Here is a 17,644-nt window from a genome sequence, read left to right on the forward strand (position 1 = left end):
ATCTATATCTATTTGTTTTAACGCTATTAAACTTAGGAGGATAAACGCGGACGGTCCAATTTTTCAGAAGGCACCGAAAATATACGCGAGAAAGAACAAAGGCTCTTGACTGTCGGCGAATTTGATTATTCTTCCTACGTTTTTTCCGCCAGCCCTTCTTTTATTTGCGCGTACACGCGTAACATGATTAACGTGTCGGGTAAGTGACAGAACGCAAAGCGCAACCAGGAGAGAGCAAAAGTTCGTTAGCTATCGAAACTTCCTTTCGTTTATATGGCAAGAAAATACCCTTAGAAGAAAATATAGACGCTTTTCTCGTAACTTTCGAAAGGAACGACTTTGAAATTCTGTCGACTGTGTACTTGAGACACGGCAGACACTTAGCGTGTCTTTGGATAATGTATGCGAACTTATAAGCTGGTAAAACTCATGGAAACCGATGTCGTTCAAGAACGACGCTTTCGCATCGATTCGAACAGAATTGCGCAAATGCTCGTTGTCTAATCCTTTCGTAAGCCCGAGCAAGCTCTATTTACGATAATTATTCAAAGTGAGGTTATCTTTTATCAGATTGAATTAATACGTCCACTGGGTACGACGCGAATTCTTTTAGGTTATGTTTACAGCGCCAACTTCGGAGTGCACTGCACTATTAAAAATCACAAAATATTATAATACACGGACAAATACTATTAAATTATTCGTTAACGTGCAGCATTGTAGGTTATGAAAATGAATTAACAGAACGGGTCCGCAGATATAAAACGGATAGTAGTTGGTGAAACGAGTGAGAAAATGTTCGATATGACACACATGTACCTACATAAAAGTCCTAATCAAAGCGTCCTAACCACAAACCTAACACGAAAGAGATTCGGCGACAAAGAGGCTCTAATTGAAAGGAGATATACAGAGCGAAATAGGATCGATCTGAGGGAAAAATTCGAGAGCCCTTTCCCTTATTCACGCGGTAGAAACTTTTGAGCGATGGTGTACGCGAGATCCTTTATGTACGCGTGTAGAAAAGAGAGTGAAACAGAGCGAGCAAAGAGAAGCGCGGATACGGCAAGAGAAGGAAGAAAAGCAAGAGACGGTTGCAGGAGGGAAAAGGGTGGGTGTATGGGTGGACGAGCGAGCTTGGAGAGAAAGAGAGACGAATGGAAGGGAAAATGAATTCTCGTTGGCAGTCAGATAACCCGGTACGATCGATCGGAATATCTGCCGGTCCGTTGGCGTTACACACACCGCTTACATAGAAACGCGCTTATATATAGAACATCGGCCATGTGCCGAGAGACGAGCGCCGCGCGCATACGTAGATACTCGTACATATGTACGAATGTCTACATAAACGCGTCTGCGACTCTTTGCGAACGACGGGAACGCGTGTACTATGCATGAATGCGTATACAGGGTGGCTCGATTTAACCGCGCTACCACTTTTCAAAGAACTGCCGTGAAACGTAACTTTTTCGCCAGCACTTGCTGAATTAGCTTTTTTCTTCTCTCCACTTCTCATTCTTTTTCTCTTTTTTTCTATGTGTGTTTTTTATACTGTTCAGCTTGTATTTTTCAAGAGTCCTGGGCCAACGGTGGGGAAAAAAGCTTCTAGATTTAAAATTACAGATCTTAAAAATAGATAATCAACCCACCACGTTTTGTAAAAAGAAAAACAACGTGGCTCTAACTTGGATATTACGACGATCGATATTTTTGAAATATTCAGTGAAATATGTTTAACCCGAAGATCAAATAGGAAGGGAATTTTGTTTAAGTAGAATGGATCGTCGGTATTTTAAGGTTGAATATTGCTTTCCTGTAAACACAAAAATATCACTTATCCATATTTTTCTTTCATAGTGGTCGTGTAAGTTGGTTATAGATTCTTATCAAAAGAAGCAACAGAGGTGTAAAATATTTATCAATAGACTCGTTCAAGATTTAGATGTGAGCGCAATCTTTCAAAAAGACAAAAGGATTACTCTTACAACGGTAGGTAGCGTGTAACTATCTATTCATTATTATTTCAACGAGAAATTCTGAATTAATAATCGTTTCTAACGTGCGAATCGAAGATGACTCCTGTTTTGTCGTCTCTCGAAATCACTCCGCTTCGCTACGAATAGCAACGTTCAGTCATATTTAATCGGCCGCTATTGCATATCTGACAGTCGTATTCCCAGATTCCTCTTTCAGACATCGGCTGGCCGACAATTATTCATAAGCGCAAAATTTGTCTCTGAGGATAAATTTATGAGAAGTTAGACTATCCGCCAAGTCAGAGGTCAATCGATCGACTAAATGGCTGAACGAATAGATCGAAGCAGAGGGGAAATATCCGAGGAATTAGCGAGCAGATATTCGCACGTTGCTCGTTCGTCTGGAAACTTTGAGCGAACCAAAATTCTCAACGATCCAATCGAGCAAGGCTCGGATAGCGGTGTGATAATGGGCGTGAATACGCGGCTGTTATCAGTCGTTGTCACTTATCACGCGTCAAGGTACGCGAATCGAACAGACGGATCCCTCCTGACTGTCAATACCTCGCCGAGATACTTGACTTGTATGTGAGTCAAGTATGCGCATAGATAAAACGAGTCACGTCCACCGTATCTCTCTTACAGCGGTTGCTGTCGCATGTCAAAGTCGCGTAAACGATACGCCCTGTTACGTGAATTCGTTCACGATCGCATAATGCTTTCTTCAATGGCGACTGTCTTTCATATTCCGTATCTACCACCGTTTTAGATAGGTTCCATGTCTTTGGTACCTTCCAAATGAACTGGCCAGCTTCCTCGCAGAAAGGCGAAATATATACAAGTATGAGAACACATTTTTGGTGAATCGTGCGCAAGGGTAACGAAGAGAAGTGCGAGAAAAAGATAAAAAGAGGCGAGGAAATTGATCGAGATTTCTGGATAGGATAAAATGGCGAATATACTGCGAACGAAGGGGGGTCGACAGCATGGGTGGACCAGTTTACAGGCAGGAAAGAGCAACCGGTATCCAGAGAACCGGTTGGCCACGATAGTAGGCGGTAAAAATCGGTAAACAAGCGAGCTGGCTAGCTTTATCGCGCCACCCTTCGTCTCTGCATACGTTATCGATCAAAAGTTTGGCTATAGTCTTGGTGTATGGTGAAACGATACAAAACTGAAATACGAACGTTGCATAATTTTTCGAGTTTGAGTTTTCGTAGAAGGAGAGATTTAGAACAAAATGAAAGATGTTCGATAGATGGTAAAAGCCTTTTCTCGCAAATTGAACTCTTACGTTATCGAAGCTGGTCCGTACTATTCGTTAGTTGGGTGGATATTCTCGGCTGGCTACGCCAATGCATATTTGCGCGCTGATCTTTTCCAGTTACATAGGTAACCACTTAAGCAGCGCCAGACTGTTCCCGTGCATACGCATACATACGTACGTGCGATCGTCGCACACACAGCTTCGACTTTCCGTGTCGCCATTAATTAGATTAGCATATGCCGGAAAAAGGTGCTATCCGCCTATATCCGCCTGCGGCAACGATATCACTAGCAACAGCGGAGGTTGCTCGGTGCGTTAATGGCATTATGGGATCATCCGTGAGGCGACCGTAACGCTCTGCCCAGACTGCATATCCTTCGACCACTACACGACCCTGTTACGGTAATTGCGCGATGCCCCTGCCGTACGTTTATCGTTATCGGATATCTAAACGTGTCCACGAACGCTCTTCACCGTCTTTTAAATTTTGTAGACGATCGCTTTTACGAGAAATTTCAGCGCGAAGCTTCTACGTATCATGGAAATTTATTTATCGGAAGGAAACTTTGCTTATTCGCTGCTATCAGAATACGGTTACTTGTATTTTCACTATCATCGTGATAAGAGGTAAATCGTAATTAAACACTCGAGCGTCCCATGCTAAAGGCTACGTATAAATCGTGCTCCTAAGCCAGTGATACAGGCTCTTATGGATATTGGTCGGTGAAATCGATTAGGTTGCTCGCGTGCGAGTAACGAGCGAGTCGATACGATCTTCGGTCGGCGTATTTCTAACGAGTCTGGCCGCGACGAAACATTAATAATTCGGTCGTGCGAGATTCCTTGGTCGGCCCACTTATTCCGCATTCCTGGTGCGAATATCGAAGGAAGCCGAAGCTACGCCACTGGCGCAGCAATAGCGACACAAAGCCCGGAGCGACGGCGCAAACTATTTATTTCATGAGCTTCCCCCGTGTAGACGACCGCCTCCCCTTTTAATGCTTGCCTGTGTGTACACGAGTTGTAGATCAGCCGGCCGAGGCTACATAAGGGGAAGCGGTCGGTATGTGAGGAAGGTACATACATACACACGAGACTACATAAGGGCCACATAATGTGCGTGGCCATGTGCATCCGGCGGAATGCGACGGCCTAGGTGAAATGCCTGGTCCCGTGCCAGAGACTTTAACCTCGATTCACAATAAAACAGGCTGGAGTCTTCTTTTCTGGCACTCAGACTAGAGGAGGTCGCGACCTGTCCCCTCACTTTTTCAACCGGAGGGACCGAGTTGCACGAGAAAAAAGGATCATAAGGCATGTCCTTTCTAGTACTCGCGAATATTTTGTTATCCGTTTGTCGTGTGTTTGCGACCATGTTGCTGAAATATACAGTTGGTCGTAAAAGTGTTCGAACACGTTGCATATTTAGATTTACGTTTTGCTCGAAATTGTGAAATAGCATAATCGATGTTAGCGATCGTCAAATTTAGAAACTGGTGAATTTGCCGGAACTACGAATGCTCTTCGAACGCTTAAACTCGTATCAGATCGATGGATAACTTGCGATGAAATCCGACAGAATGCACATCGTTCGAAACTCTGCTTAGTTTATTCGCTGTTCAGAGCGTCTTATCTGGAGTATCTCTTCGGAGGCAATTCCCCATCACCTTTTCGTATATTCATGACCGATACTGGCTTTTAATTTCTCTCGAGGCGTCTCCACCACTCTTGCAGCTTGTTCCTCAAGAATATTCACCGACCGATAATCCAGCCGCGTATCCTTTCCACGCTCGTAAATTCGCCTACGTCTCGCCTTCTTTCGTGTTTCCTTCTTCGCGCAGCGTACCCGGTGGCCCCTTTACACCGCCATTGTATAGCGTGACCCAAACAAACGAGACTTCTATAAATTCTCCAATCTTTACCATTGTTCGGCGAAAATAATACCAAAGTTCATGCTACGCGAGCGTCGAGATTTTATTTGAAATAATTACAGTGACTTTCGAGTAGTTTGATATTTCGGTGCTGTACAGGGTGCCCCGAACAAAATTTCTTTCAAAATTTCTTCTACGAATATTCACGTTTGTTCGACGAAAATTAGTCTGCGTGTGTTTATGCGAGTTGGTATTTTCGTGAACACAGGCAGACTAAATAATATTTTATTAATACACAGATTAAATAATATTTGTTATAATTTATAATAAGTATTAGATATCGCATTTTGAATATTTATTTCAACTATTTTATAATACTGTGCATCTGTAAATTTCCCGTAAACGCGTAAAAATCTATGGTGTTTTAATAATAAAATTAACACTGTGCACCTATTTGCATTCTGCCCGGATCACCCAGTATACGGAACGGCGTGGCGGCGTTTATCTCTACTGCCGTCCACGCTGTCGCGTTTATCTACGGTAATAAATGCGCCAGTTGAACAAAGACGCGGACCGCCTGCACCCCGTTTATTCGCAACCCTGTCCAAGTTAGCCTTCGAGTGCCGTCGCGTGACTTTACGAGTGACAACAAAGGGGCCAGACTGACGTTACTATCATACATCCGTAGGGAAATACAGACGTAATAAAGAAGTCAAATGTTCTCGAAGCGTACTTTCGTTTTTAGCGTTATTTTAGAAACTGCCTGGCAAAAGTAAATCTATTTCTCTTGTATTTCAGCCGCGACCTGGAAGAAGACCCCGAGGACGTCCAGGAAACGCCGCGCAACTGCAAACTACTCCTAGGATACAGAGCCCAATCTCGCAGCATCTGGAAAAAGGTAAGAACATTAATTACATTGTCGTATACGCAGGTGCAGCTCTAATTATCCATCTGCATCTGCGTTAATTGTTACAAGTACAGTGAAATCTCTATATTCACGAACATAGATCACGTAGCTTATATAGCTACGGCAGAATTCAATTCATCGATCGGTCAAACAATTAGACACTGATGAAAATATCCAATGATAAAATAGCTTCTCGCTAGAAGGATCATCTGCTGGTTTTTCTGCAGCGCTCATATAATTTTCAGCATTGAGAATCTCGATTGGAAACTTCCCATTCAATCTTTCAGAATCACGGCTTAAATCGGTGAAACTAATTCTGAACTTAGGGTAGGTAAAACCGCGAATACGGAGATTTTACTGTATACCGAATTCGGTGCAAGGCGTCTCAAATTAGTTACAATTTGCAAGATTTTTCTATACCATCGCCCAAGCTGTCAACCCTTTCATATTTATATTAAGAAAGAGTCTAACTTCTCCGTTGGACTCGAGTCGCCACATAAAAATTCCAACGTGATATACCACGCAATAACTCAGCTTTGGCGACCGGAGAAAAAGCAAATATTTCATCTGCGAACAATCAGTACGAGAAAAGAATAATAGAGCAAAACCTCGTTCTAACGCGTGGGCTATATCTACCCTACGGTTGATGAAGGGAGGTCGGATAGGGTCGTACCTAATAGGGCACGATCGAGCGAGCCACTCAAAGGTCGGACAAGAAGGTTTCCGACGATAGGATCGAGCATTGGGCTCATTGATTAAACCAGTGTGAGAAAAGGAGAAAAAGAGAGGGAGAGAGAGGGGGGGAGCCCATGTGGAATTAGGGCCGCCTTAAAGTGCATCGTCTCTCTAGGGGCAGAGACTGCGCTGTAGAGGACAGGGTATAGAAAAAGAGCAGGCTGTGAAAGGGAAAGAAGAAGTTAAGGGCGGAGCGGAAGAAGAGGGGTAAAAAAGAAAGCTTGGGTGGGAAGGATGGAAAAGATATCTGGGTAGGCAGGGAGGCGCGCCAAGGGGAATAAATGATTCGAAGAACCAAGAAGAACCGGTCCACAAACAAAAGACTCGTTGCCTGGTCTGGTTGAATCTCTTCTGGTTTTAAGGGGCGAGGGGAGATGGAAAGAATCGTAGCTCGTACGAGGGATTTCACGCAGGAAGGAAGTGCTGACTCTGAAGCGAAAGAGGGTGCTGATGTTGATGGAACTCCGGGATTTTCAAGCTTTGTCCGAAAACGAACACTCAACGTCGGAGCTATCGGATTGGTCGCAACGATATAACGACGATTGTAATTTTTCGTAGAAATTTTCGATAGCGTAGCTTCTTTCAAGATTTGAACGATTTTTTAAATAAAATTCCTGGATGATAATGGAACATCGATCGGGTAATTATTGAAATGAAACCGAGAAATTGACAGGAAGTAGAGTTGAAATCAATCTGGTTGCCCGTATATCCTGACTCTGGCAAATTAATTTTATCTGCCCGAAGAAATCCAATCACGCATCGAATCATTCCAATTTCTAAATATCTGACTAATTTTAGACGTTGCCAATGAATTAAACTCGATTTATGCTTAAATACCGGAGTATTTACTTTCGAATTCTCGGTCGTTCGGCGAACACCTGAATAATTGAGACGCTGCCCCGTATTGGAAATGTCAAATTTTAACCAGCAAGTCACATTCACGGAGAGAAATTTCAACTATAATCCGATTTTCTACGTTGCATTGCGCTTCAATTACGGAACCGGTATATTCATCGGCGACAGTTGGTTCTCCACAATGGCATTTGCTCTAGGAAATTAACGAAAGACCGCGTGATTCGACAGAGAGGAACTATTCTTGGCATGCTTTGGCAAGCCTGCCGTTCGCAAATTTTATTTCCAGATCCGTCCTCGTCCGATAGTTCCTTAATTGAAAAAATTATTTCATTAATTCGCCAATTATTCCACGCCAGAATCATATCGACAATTGGCCACTCGAGGCGATTCGGCAATCAGTTTTACCCTAGTCGATTAATTCGCTGCTATTCTGCGCTTAGTCGTTAAGTTTCTTTGCTAAAAATATAAAAGATACACGTTATATCAACGATATAATTCGCCGTTTCCATCAAGAAATTATAATTCTTCTCGTAGCTTGGAACTTCTTTTTTAAGTGATAGATTCGCAACAGAAATTAGTAATAAATATTCATACGCTAGTAATTAACAATGGTATGCCATCAGCATTTGTCACGTCGTTAACAGAACACGTTTTCCGATTTCGTGTTGATCAGAGGGAAGTGGATAGCTGTCGTCGAGTTAGAAATCGTGAGTGCATCACTCTTCTTTTCTTTTCTCTGCACAGGCAGCAGGAAGTCGAAAGAGAAGCGAGTGCATCGCAAAAGTCCCCTTACGTCATCGGACAGATATAGCCGTCGCGATTGCTTCTCTATTTCTCGTTTCCTGCATGTCCACTCGAGTCTCTAGAGCCTAGAGTCTAGACCTAGAGTCTAGAGTATGCATACTTGGCCGTGCGCAAGATCGCCTGCAAACCTCTCGAAAGCGTAAAACATCGATACGAAAAGTTGGTCGCGTGTTCCACAATCCCGTTCTGTGGGATTCCCCGTGATTTTTCAATTTCTCCACGGAGAAAGATTAATAGCACGACAATGGAAATATATTACACACGTGCGTTCTATCGAATGTACAATCTGTGTTCGATCGAAAGTTGGAGATTACGTAGAGTGGGTCACGAAAGTATTCGAACACTCGTAGAAACTTTTTATGGATATATTATGTGTGTTACACGAAACGGGTCTGAAAATGTATGCAATCGCTCGTACATCTGAAAATCATTAAGATACGTGAACGTTTAATTAGATATTATTAGTAAGTTAGAAAATTTGGCGAGATCAGCTTTAGAGCTAATTATATATTTGAGATGGCTATTCCTGCTGTATTCTAATTTTTGATTAAATATATTCCGACACAGATGTGTGTCTATATAAAATTATACCAACGTACGATAATCGTGTCTCGTGCTAATTAAATTTCGAGAAGTTTCGTATAAGATGCATAATACGTTTATAAAAATAATTTTATAAAAATCATTGGACGTTTAGACGCGTTGGCGATCGATCGAAAGCTCGCGATTACGTATTCTCCGAGGGAGAAAAGAGAAAACTACGCGGAGAACGATAATTCTCGGTGTTCTAGAGAAATAGAAAACGTCCGAAGGAAGATGCGGAGCATCGGTTTCGATTCTGCCGCCGCGTGGAAAGCAAAGAAATTTATGCGATCGTTCTGGGAACTTATCCAGTGTTTCACGAGCAAAGATTCAAAGCCACGATCTTTCTTTCTGCGAGGTACGAGGTAGAGGCACGCGCTAATAAAGTAACGAGGGCTCCTTTGAAGTGGGGCCTGCGTCGCTGTAATTCCTCGCTTCGTCTCGACCAACTTCTCTTTTCTCCCCTTTTTCTCCCTCCGCCTCCCTCCGAAAATAAACGCATCGCATAAAACGCGAACCGGATGACACGTTGCTGAAAATACAACTACGAGACACTGTCAGCTCTCTCTCTTTCTCTCTCTCTCTCTCTCTGCATCGGGCGATGATACTTCGTAGTAATAGCGAGCAAAAACCGGGGGTGGAATGGAATTCTTCTCTATTTCGGCCCGAGGAAAATCCACGTCGCGTAAATATTTTAGAAGAGAAAGTCAAAAGAAAATGGACGAAAGAAGAGTAGATACACTCTAGGTGAAAATATCATGCGTTAATTAGCGAAACGTGTGTCGTTGAAAATTTTATCTGTGAAAGTTCCAATATCAAGATAAAAAACATTATGTATGTTGAGATGGTAAAAGTACGATACAACGCGATGGAATATAATTCAAAGACTGTACTATTCTAAATTCCAGGCATTTCCTATTTCACAATCTCTTTCACTGTATTCGAGCAAACTCCGCATAGTATACAGTCTCGAAACTTTGGATAGTCGTGCCACTCTCAAGTTGCTCGGTCGATTTACGTATCTCTGACACTTGAAACTCAGTTACTCGATAGAAACAATCGTCAAAAATTCCTGTTCCCACATTACCGATAATTAAAAAATAATTCATAGTTTCTTCCTGCTAATTAGCAGAACACCGAACACGAGGAATTTAATATTTCAACAGCGCATGCATAACAAAGGCAACTTCCGTAGTAAAAATACCGTGACACATTAATCACAGAATTCTCAACGATTCTAACAAGTTCAGAAATTAATTTCGCTCGTTACGGAAATACTTTTCGTTTGATCGACGATCGTTTGCGCGAAATGCCGTGAATGCAGTTCCACTAAAAAAAAAAAAGAAAAAAAAAACGGGTGCAAGTTTAGTAAAAAATATACATGGAGCGAGGAGATTGTACGAGAATGAGATTGATAGCAGTGGTTACTGGTTGTAATACGTACGACTTGCTTGGCAGCTTACCAATCCTGGTTGCAAAGACGTCGACACTTGTTTTTTCTTCTTTCTTTCGTCGTCTGCCAACTTCTCAAAGTCGAGTCCCTCGTCCGACAGTCCTCGCTCGAGGAAGAAGAAACGTCGCTCTATAAGTCTTCAAAGAGCGAACCGTGAGAAAGGTGGGCTACTCCTGGGAACATAGTAAATCGAGATTTATTGAGAATCGAACGAGCGAAAGACGTGTTCGTTAGAGACGACTCCCTCTACGGTTACGAGATCGTGAAACGTATTCGAATCGGTGATTTCCTTCTTCTATCGATACAAAAGTAGCGAGAGAATCCGATTAATGAACGACTGTGATGTATAGAGGAAGCTCGCAGAGGTGTTTCGCTCGTAAATATCATTTATGACTATATTATGTTCGTTATAGGAAATTACGTGGATTTGTTATATATATTTTGCAATTTTACTATGAATTTTTAGTTTTAAAATTCACCAGGAAATTTCCACTTGACAGTTTTCCATGGTAAATGTTCAAATATTTCCGCCAGACAGATTTCTCTGAGCTGTTCATCGTTCCGATTGCACAACCTTTCATTTCTCTTGATTTCAAAATCTAGCTATTATAATATACGAGAACGCGTTAAGACGATCGCGAGGCGATTTTCAATTACTCGTCGACCGGTGGAGTAATCGTTTCAAAGTTTAGGAGAACGATGTAGGTACAGTCGCAACGAGGACTGCAAACGGCAGATTAAAGTATCGTTGAACAGCACGTGGGCGGTCTGTCGTATTCCCGTAGTATATGCATTTAACATTAGGCGCGCGGCGTATGCACGAATTGCAAGCTAGTCGAACCACATGTCGACAAGGCCGCATCTGGCGGCCAATGAACGGCGTGTAGCCTGTAAATGGCCTGGAAAAAGCTCGTATCACTGTCTGGTCGAAATACCTCACGTTTCCGACCCGATACTAACCAGCCTAATTAGCCACCAGACTATGCATCTCCGGATTCCCAAATGTGTCCTATTCGTTCAACGATAAAGCGAATACAATATGAAACATAAACTATGTTCCATAATTGAAGAGTTTCCAAGGATAAGGGAACAGTTTCGATATTTCATATTCGAAAGATTTGCATTGAAAAGCGCGAAAGTTTATTACTGCGCGCGTTAATCGACTATGAATTTATGATTTGAAAGTGATTTGATTTTGATTGATTTCGAATTGATTGATTTTCTCCTTTTCTTTTGTTCTTTCGAATTACTGGAAAATAGAAATTACAAGTTTCAATTGTCACGAGGAATTCTCGTATAAAATCTCGCATTGAAAAAGAAAAAAGAAAAGAAGAAAAAACGTTTGTTCGGAGATTGAGGGGAAAAAATGGATCGTTCGGTTTTTCGCGTTTTAATTCACCGTTCCGAAGCGGAAAATCGCTGGGCGACGAGGCTGCGCGTAGGAAACGTCGTTCGACGAATGCATAATTTCGAGATCGATATCGGCTGTGTTGGCATACGCGTTCACGTATGCGCAGTTGCGCAACACCACGGACAGCCACGGAACAGCAGGGGAAAGGGAGAGAGAGGTTTTGCATCGCTTGACCCGAATGGACACCGATCGCACATCGTCACACAGTATGCGAGGCGAGCCACGACTTTTGAATGAATCCACAGTCACCTACTAGGTGACTCATCCATCGTCGATCGTGTTGTTTGTGTGTGACGATCTATCGCGCATGCGCATGACACCTCCTTCCTGGCTATGTTGTATTAGGTCGTGACATATGGAATGTTCGATCTCCTTTCTCAGAATAGATGTGTCTTTATCTTTCATCGGAGTAAGTTCATTCATCTATAGCCTTGCGATCTTTTGAAAATTATTTTCAAAACATCTCGTTCTCTCGAAGTCGAGTTGCTCCATTTTTCAATTTTAAATACAACCATATACGTATTAGCGTTATTTGTGCAGATTCACCAAGCTTGATTCACACTAGCGATCACAATACGCCCAGATCACGTCAAATCAGCAAAATCGCTGACACGTAATCCAGTGAGAGCATTCACAGTAGGCGGTTCGATCGAGTTTCCTAGCGACCAAGATCCCTTATCGCTCAATTGTCGAGAAGGAACATGGAGCGTTTAATTGAATTTGTACGAAATTACAGCGAACTGCTACGTGATTTCAGTTACACAAATTTTTATACGTATGCTTGGAAAACGACATCGTTTCTCCTTCGAGCGAATAAGAACGAAAGAGACTGCGACGAGATTTGATTGTTTCCGATCGTCTAGTGCGAACGCCTTGGCAAAATTTTACATTCGATTGTGATCTGATCGTACCTTTGACTAGTTTGGCTAGTGTGAATCGTTGCTAAGTTTAGACTCGTGAAGGCAAATGACTAATTTCATGTGTATTCATTGTAGCACATTGGGAGTTGATGAATATTCATTGTTGCAAATAGAACGTTGCAGGCCTTGCAATGCTATTTTCGACAAAAGATAAATGAAAGCAAGAAGCATAAATCGACGTTTCAATATAAATCAGACTGCAGGCACGCAACATACTCTTTGATACAATCTAGGTAAAGGATCTGAAATTTCATATGTTGTAACCTAATCTAATATCTTGAATTACTTCGTTTAATTTATATAAAAGTACGTAATGTCTTCCTTTGATCGTTTAAAGCAATTAACACGATCGTCAGAGTACCCGAGTTATCTGGAAATCGAAATTCTTCTTGCGATTGTTAAAACAGTTAACACTACAAGTTATCGAGTAAGCGGAATTGCAACAAACAATAAACAATTCTGGACAGGTTTTATCTGATCTGGATAGGTTTGGTTGGCGCGAACCGTAATTTTCATCGAGCAACCAATCCGGCGGCAGTTAAATTAAAAGCCTGAATTTAATGATGCGGCCGAGTATTGATTTGCAAGGTGAATGCGCACAGCGCTATTTACACGTCCCATTCGCAGTCTCCCACCATTTTTTTCGCCCGACGACGCGCACGAGATTAATTCATCGATCGGCCGGAAATTCTTTTTCCCGCGGATGTCGCGCATCCGATGCAATGTTCCCCGAGGAAATTTCATTACCGGCTATACCAGAAGAAATTTCTTCTGCTCGACTCCGCGCGCGTTTCTGCCGATAATTTCACGCCTGTGGAATCCGCGCGTGCACGATGCTACACGCGATAAATTTTTTACGTCGCTGCGTGTATGTACCGCACGTTCCCTCTTCCGTTGGAATATCCCGCCACATGAAATCTAATTTGTTTGCACGATGAAAAAGAGAAATAATAGATAGGGCAAGAGGGAAAAAATACCTTTCGAGTTTTATCTGGAAAAAGAGAAAAACATCTAAAAATTGCGGAATTTCCTATTTATTTTATTTAGGGAATAAAGTCCCATTAAATGTACAAGAAGTTTGAAATACAACATGTGCGTTGGAAAAAGCTTATAAAAGCAGAGACACGTAGTTTGTGAATGGAAATTCTAAATCGATAGGATCTAATATTACACGGAAGATCGTAAATTGCTTGGTATCCAACTATGGAAAAGGAAGTTGATCGAAATCAAGTCATTCGATTTAACTTTGATCTGCTTTGCAGATCTACGAACTATCAAATGTAGGCAATCTACCGTGAGAGTAGATAATTAGAAATCCAATTAATCGTTTATTATACTTGGAATATCGACAATTTTCTTAATTTGTACGTAAAAACTTCTTTCACGTAATCGTATCGAATGCCAGCTCGTTAAGTGGCAGATAAAATAAATAAACTGTTGCAATTGTTGTCTTCGCTCAAACTTTTCGAAACAAGAAAATTATCAGGGGATGCCAGTACGGCAATAAACACACAGTGGTTGCGAATTTGTACACAGGTGGATGGCGATCTCGAGGCAATTAGGAGGCTATATCCATTTCAGTTTGAGCTTGACTCGCCCGTTTCACCCACTAGTTGCAGAACTCGGATAATTATTGTTGCCAACTAACTTTTGGTTTGCTCGCTCGTACTCTGCTCTTCCACCACCCCGCACGTACTACCAGCAACTGGAATTCCCTTGAACTCACAGGTCGCGTGAAATATCGTGTTTTTGCTTCCTCTCAAACGCTTTTCCCTTCCTCTCATTCCCCGTGCTACCAATAACGTACTTCTTTATTCTTTACGTTAAATAATATCGTGAGTCTGACGTTCTTTCTACTTTATCGATTACCAAATGTATCCAGAGATTAATTGCCTTTCCGGTCCTTTGGTTCGGTTGCAAGCAGTTTTCCACGGATGGTCATCGATCTTCCTGATTTTACGAGCCGTCGCGAGATCTCTTTGGTCTTTGAAACCGCTGCTTTTAAGGGATCGTAAAGAGCCTCGGGTATTCTATCCTCTTTGACTCGGTTGGTCGAGCTTTTCTGCCAGGGAATTTTATCGCCAACGATCAGGGAGCACCTTCGCCTTACGAATATTGATGACGTCGACGGCTTGAGACCGTTCCAGTAAGAACCAACCGGGGATAAGGCTCAGGCTGGTTCACATTTCACTCCTGAATCGATGAGCTTCTTCCCGCTGCTTCTTCTCTTAACCCTTATCACACAGCACCGTGTCACAATCCTGCCTTTTATCAACGTTAACACTCGAGATTTGGCCAGTGGATTTGCCGACAACGATATTCGGCTGAATTATTTTATTTACATTCGGACCTTGTTGCAGGATCGAACTGATATTATTATCGTAGAACCTGCGTTGGATTCCGACTATCTGTGAACTACGATCGAACGTAATTTCGGTTTATACGAAAGCGTATTTATTAATTGATAAATTACCGTACAAGAGTGTCTAGAGTTCTATCGTTGTTCGCACGTACGTGCCTGAAAAAACGATTCGAAGTTTCGTTTCGAGGAAAAGAGAAAATTTTACGAAGGAGAAGAAAGTATTTTCGCCCTGAGCGCTTCGCAGGTTACGACTTCTCGATCCCGAGGGCACGTTAGTCCTCAGGGACGTGAAGTGTTTGGGAGTAGTTACCGGAGCTCGATCCTCGCACGTCTCGCACAACTTTCAGGTAAACTTTGTCGAAGTAGTTTCTGTCATCGTTCGAAGATCTTGGAATGTGTAGCTCGAACACTTGCACGCCCTTTGCGAAGCTTTCTTGCCTCGCAATCACGTCGACTATCTACGAGACCAGCGACTCAGCATCTTTGAAAAATTCACGAAAATACCAAGCAAGCTTTTGATAATCGGTTTTTCAGTAATTGCAATAGAAATTGTCGTGGAAGTCGTAACGCGAGCAAGCTTTATAGAGATTTTCTTCGTTGGAGTTTTTACGCTCGAGTAATAACGTCCCTTTGAGATATCAGGTTTTCCAAGGAAGGAGCTCGAGTCTCGAAGCGATTGCAGTTTTCTCGAAGCAGAAATATCAGGCTCGTTAATAAGCTTCCCAGAGGGAAAGGAAAACGAGAAAGAAAGATGATTGGTCGCGGAAAGCTACAGGATGATAACCTGATCTTTCTGTCTTTTTTAAGTGGCATTACGACTTGCAAGACGAATGACGTAACGATCTGTCTTTCACGCGAAAGATCGATCGGTGCAAAGCTTAGAAAGTACACGCTTCGCGAAACTGGCTTTTTTGAAAAACCGTACAACTATTCATCGAGTTTCCCACGTTAAAAAGTAGCATCGATTACTATGTCAGCAGAAATAAAGACGATAAAGTCCTAAGAAAGAATCTCGCTCCTACTCCATTTATATAAACTATTCTAAATTACTCTTAGAATTTAATCTTGATGTTAAGATTAATAATCTTTGAAAGACACAATGTTTGTGTTGAAATAATATTCACTGATGTTTATTAAACAGAACTACAGAACCTGATGTGTATAATCGAGTGATATAATTAACAACGTGTGGGGAGTGTTGATTGTTGGCAAGTTACTCTCAGACTAGACTTAGGTAGTGATCCCTTTAATACTTTCGAAACCCTACTCTCTATTTTCTTTTTTTTTTTTTAAATAGTTTATTTAGCCAATATTTGATTTTTTGTACATTTTTGAGATTCACAATAAACAATGAATTTGAGTATAGTGTGTTTAGGCAAAAGTACCGATACGCGTCGGTACGACGTAGCCATGGTCTAATATGTGTCGTGGATTTTCGGTTTTTGTGTTTATTTTTTTGTTTTTTGGGTTTAAGTCGCATTGGAGCGTGATTTTTGTGTATTCTTGTGTGTGTTGTATTTTGTCCTGAAACTTGGCCGCAAAACAGGACTCCTCGGTGTATTACTTTTATGCGTTGTGGGATTTTGGGGGGGGGTGAGAGGGAAGGGGAGGGGTGTTAAATTATATTATTTACAATGATTACAGTATTTACATATTTACAGCACTTACATCTAGGTTACACGGTGGTAGGAATGGTTTTTTGTCGAATTGGTAGTTTTCACTTATATTTTCTTATGGGTTTGGAATCCACCAATATTTTTTGTGTTTTTTCTGTGTTTGTCTTTAGTGTCTTTTTGGGGGAGGGCCATGTTGTACCTCCACCTGGTGTCTGCAGTCAGTCCGTTTAAGTTTTCCTCGTAGAGTATTGTCTTTATCCCTATTTTTCTTTTTATGTGGAAAATTATCGGGATATTGTTTTGGTCTTGGAGGTAATTTTTTTCGTCTAGGTATAGGAACGCTTCTGGGGGACCCTACTCTCTATACAGTAACGAGTATGACCTGTGTAAGTTTTTTTTTTTTTATTTTATTTTGGTTATTTTATAATTTGTCCTTGCGGACATTTGGTAAAGTGTTATATCTTGTTGGTGAAGCAAAAAAAAAAATATAAATAAAAAATAATATAGCATGTGGGCGGCTACCCCCAGCGGGGTGCCAGCTTCGTTTTTTTTTCTAAGTTATATCTTTTATGTCCTGTGTAAGTGTATATGTATTCCTACAATTACTCAATCAAGTTAGTGAATTAACGTGTAAAATTTCGACTTTTTAACGATTCGTATCGTACACGTATGAAAGGGAAAATCGTCAGCGTGAAAATTATACGATGCGATAACGCAAGTATGTATGGAAAATAAGAAAATATTTGAACAATCGACGCAGCGAAATCGAACATTCAACATGTTACAAATTAAGGTAAAAACGATGGAGTATCCATTTATTTTTGAAATACCCGCAACAAGTCATCTGTTCCATATTGCGTTCTATCCAACGAAAGAATTAGC

General features: G+C 41.6%; 1 protein-coding gene across 5 annotated transcripts in view; it reads left to right on the top strand.

The window, feature by feature from the left end:
• The window catches only part of LOC132913924 (probable JmjC domain-containing histone demethylation protein 2C), a 228,782-nt gene that overhangs the window by 61,083 nt on the left and 150,055 nt on the right, over window positions 1-17,644 (top strand). For all 5 annotated transcript variants that reach the window (XM_060972582.1, XM_060972585.1, XM_060972583.1 and 2 more), the window contains exon 7: window positions 5,916-6,015. In XM_060972582.1, the coding sequence (XP_060828565.1) occupies window positions 5,916-6,015 (100 nt within the window). The remainder of the gene's footprint in view (window positions 1-5,915; window positions 6,016-17,644) is intronic.

This window comes from Bombus pascuorum, chromosome 14, assembly GCF_905332965.1.
Source record: "Bombus pascuorum chromosome 14, iyBomPasc1.1, whole genome shotgun sequence".
NCBI classification, from domain to species: Eukaryota; Metazoa; Arthropoda; class Insecta; order Hymenoptera; family Apidae; genus Bombus; species Bombus pascuorum.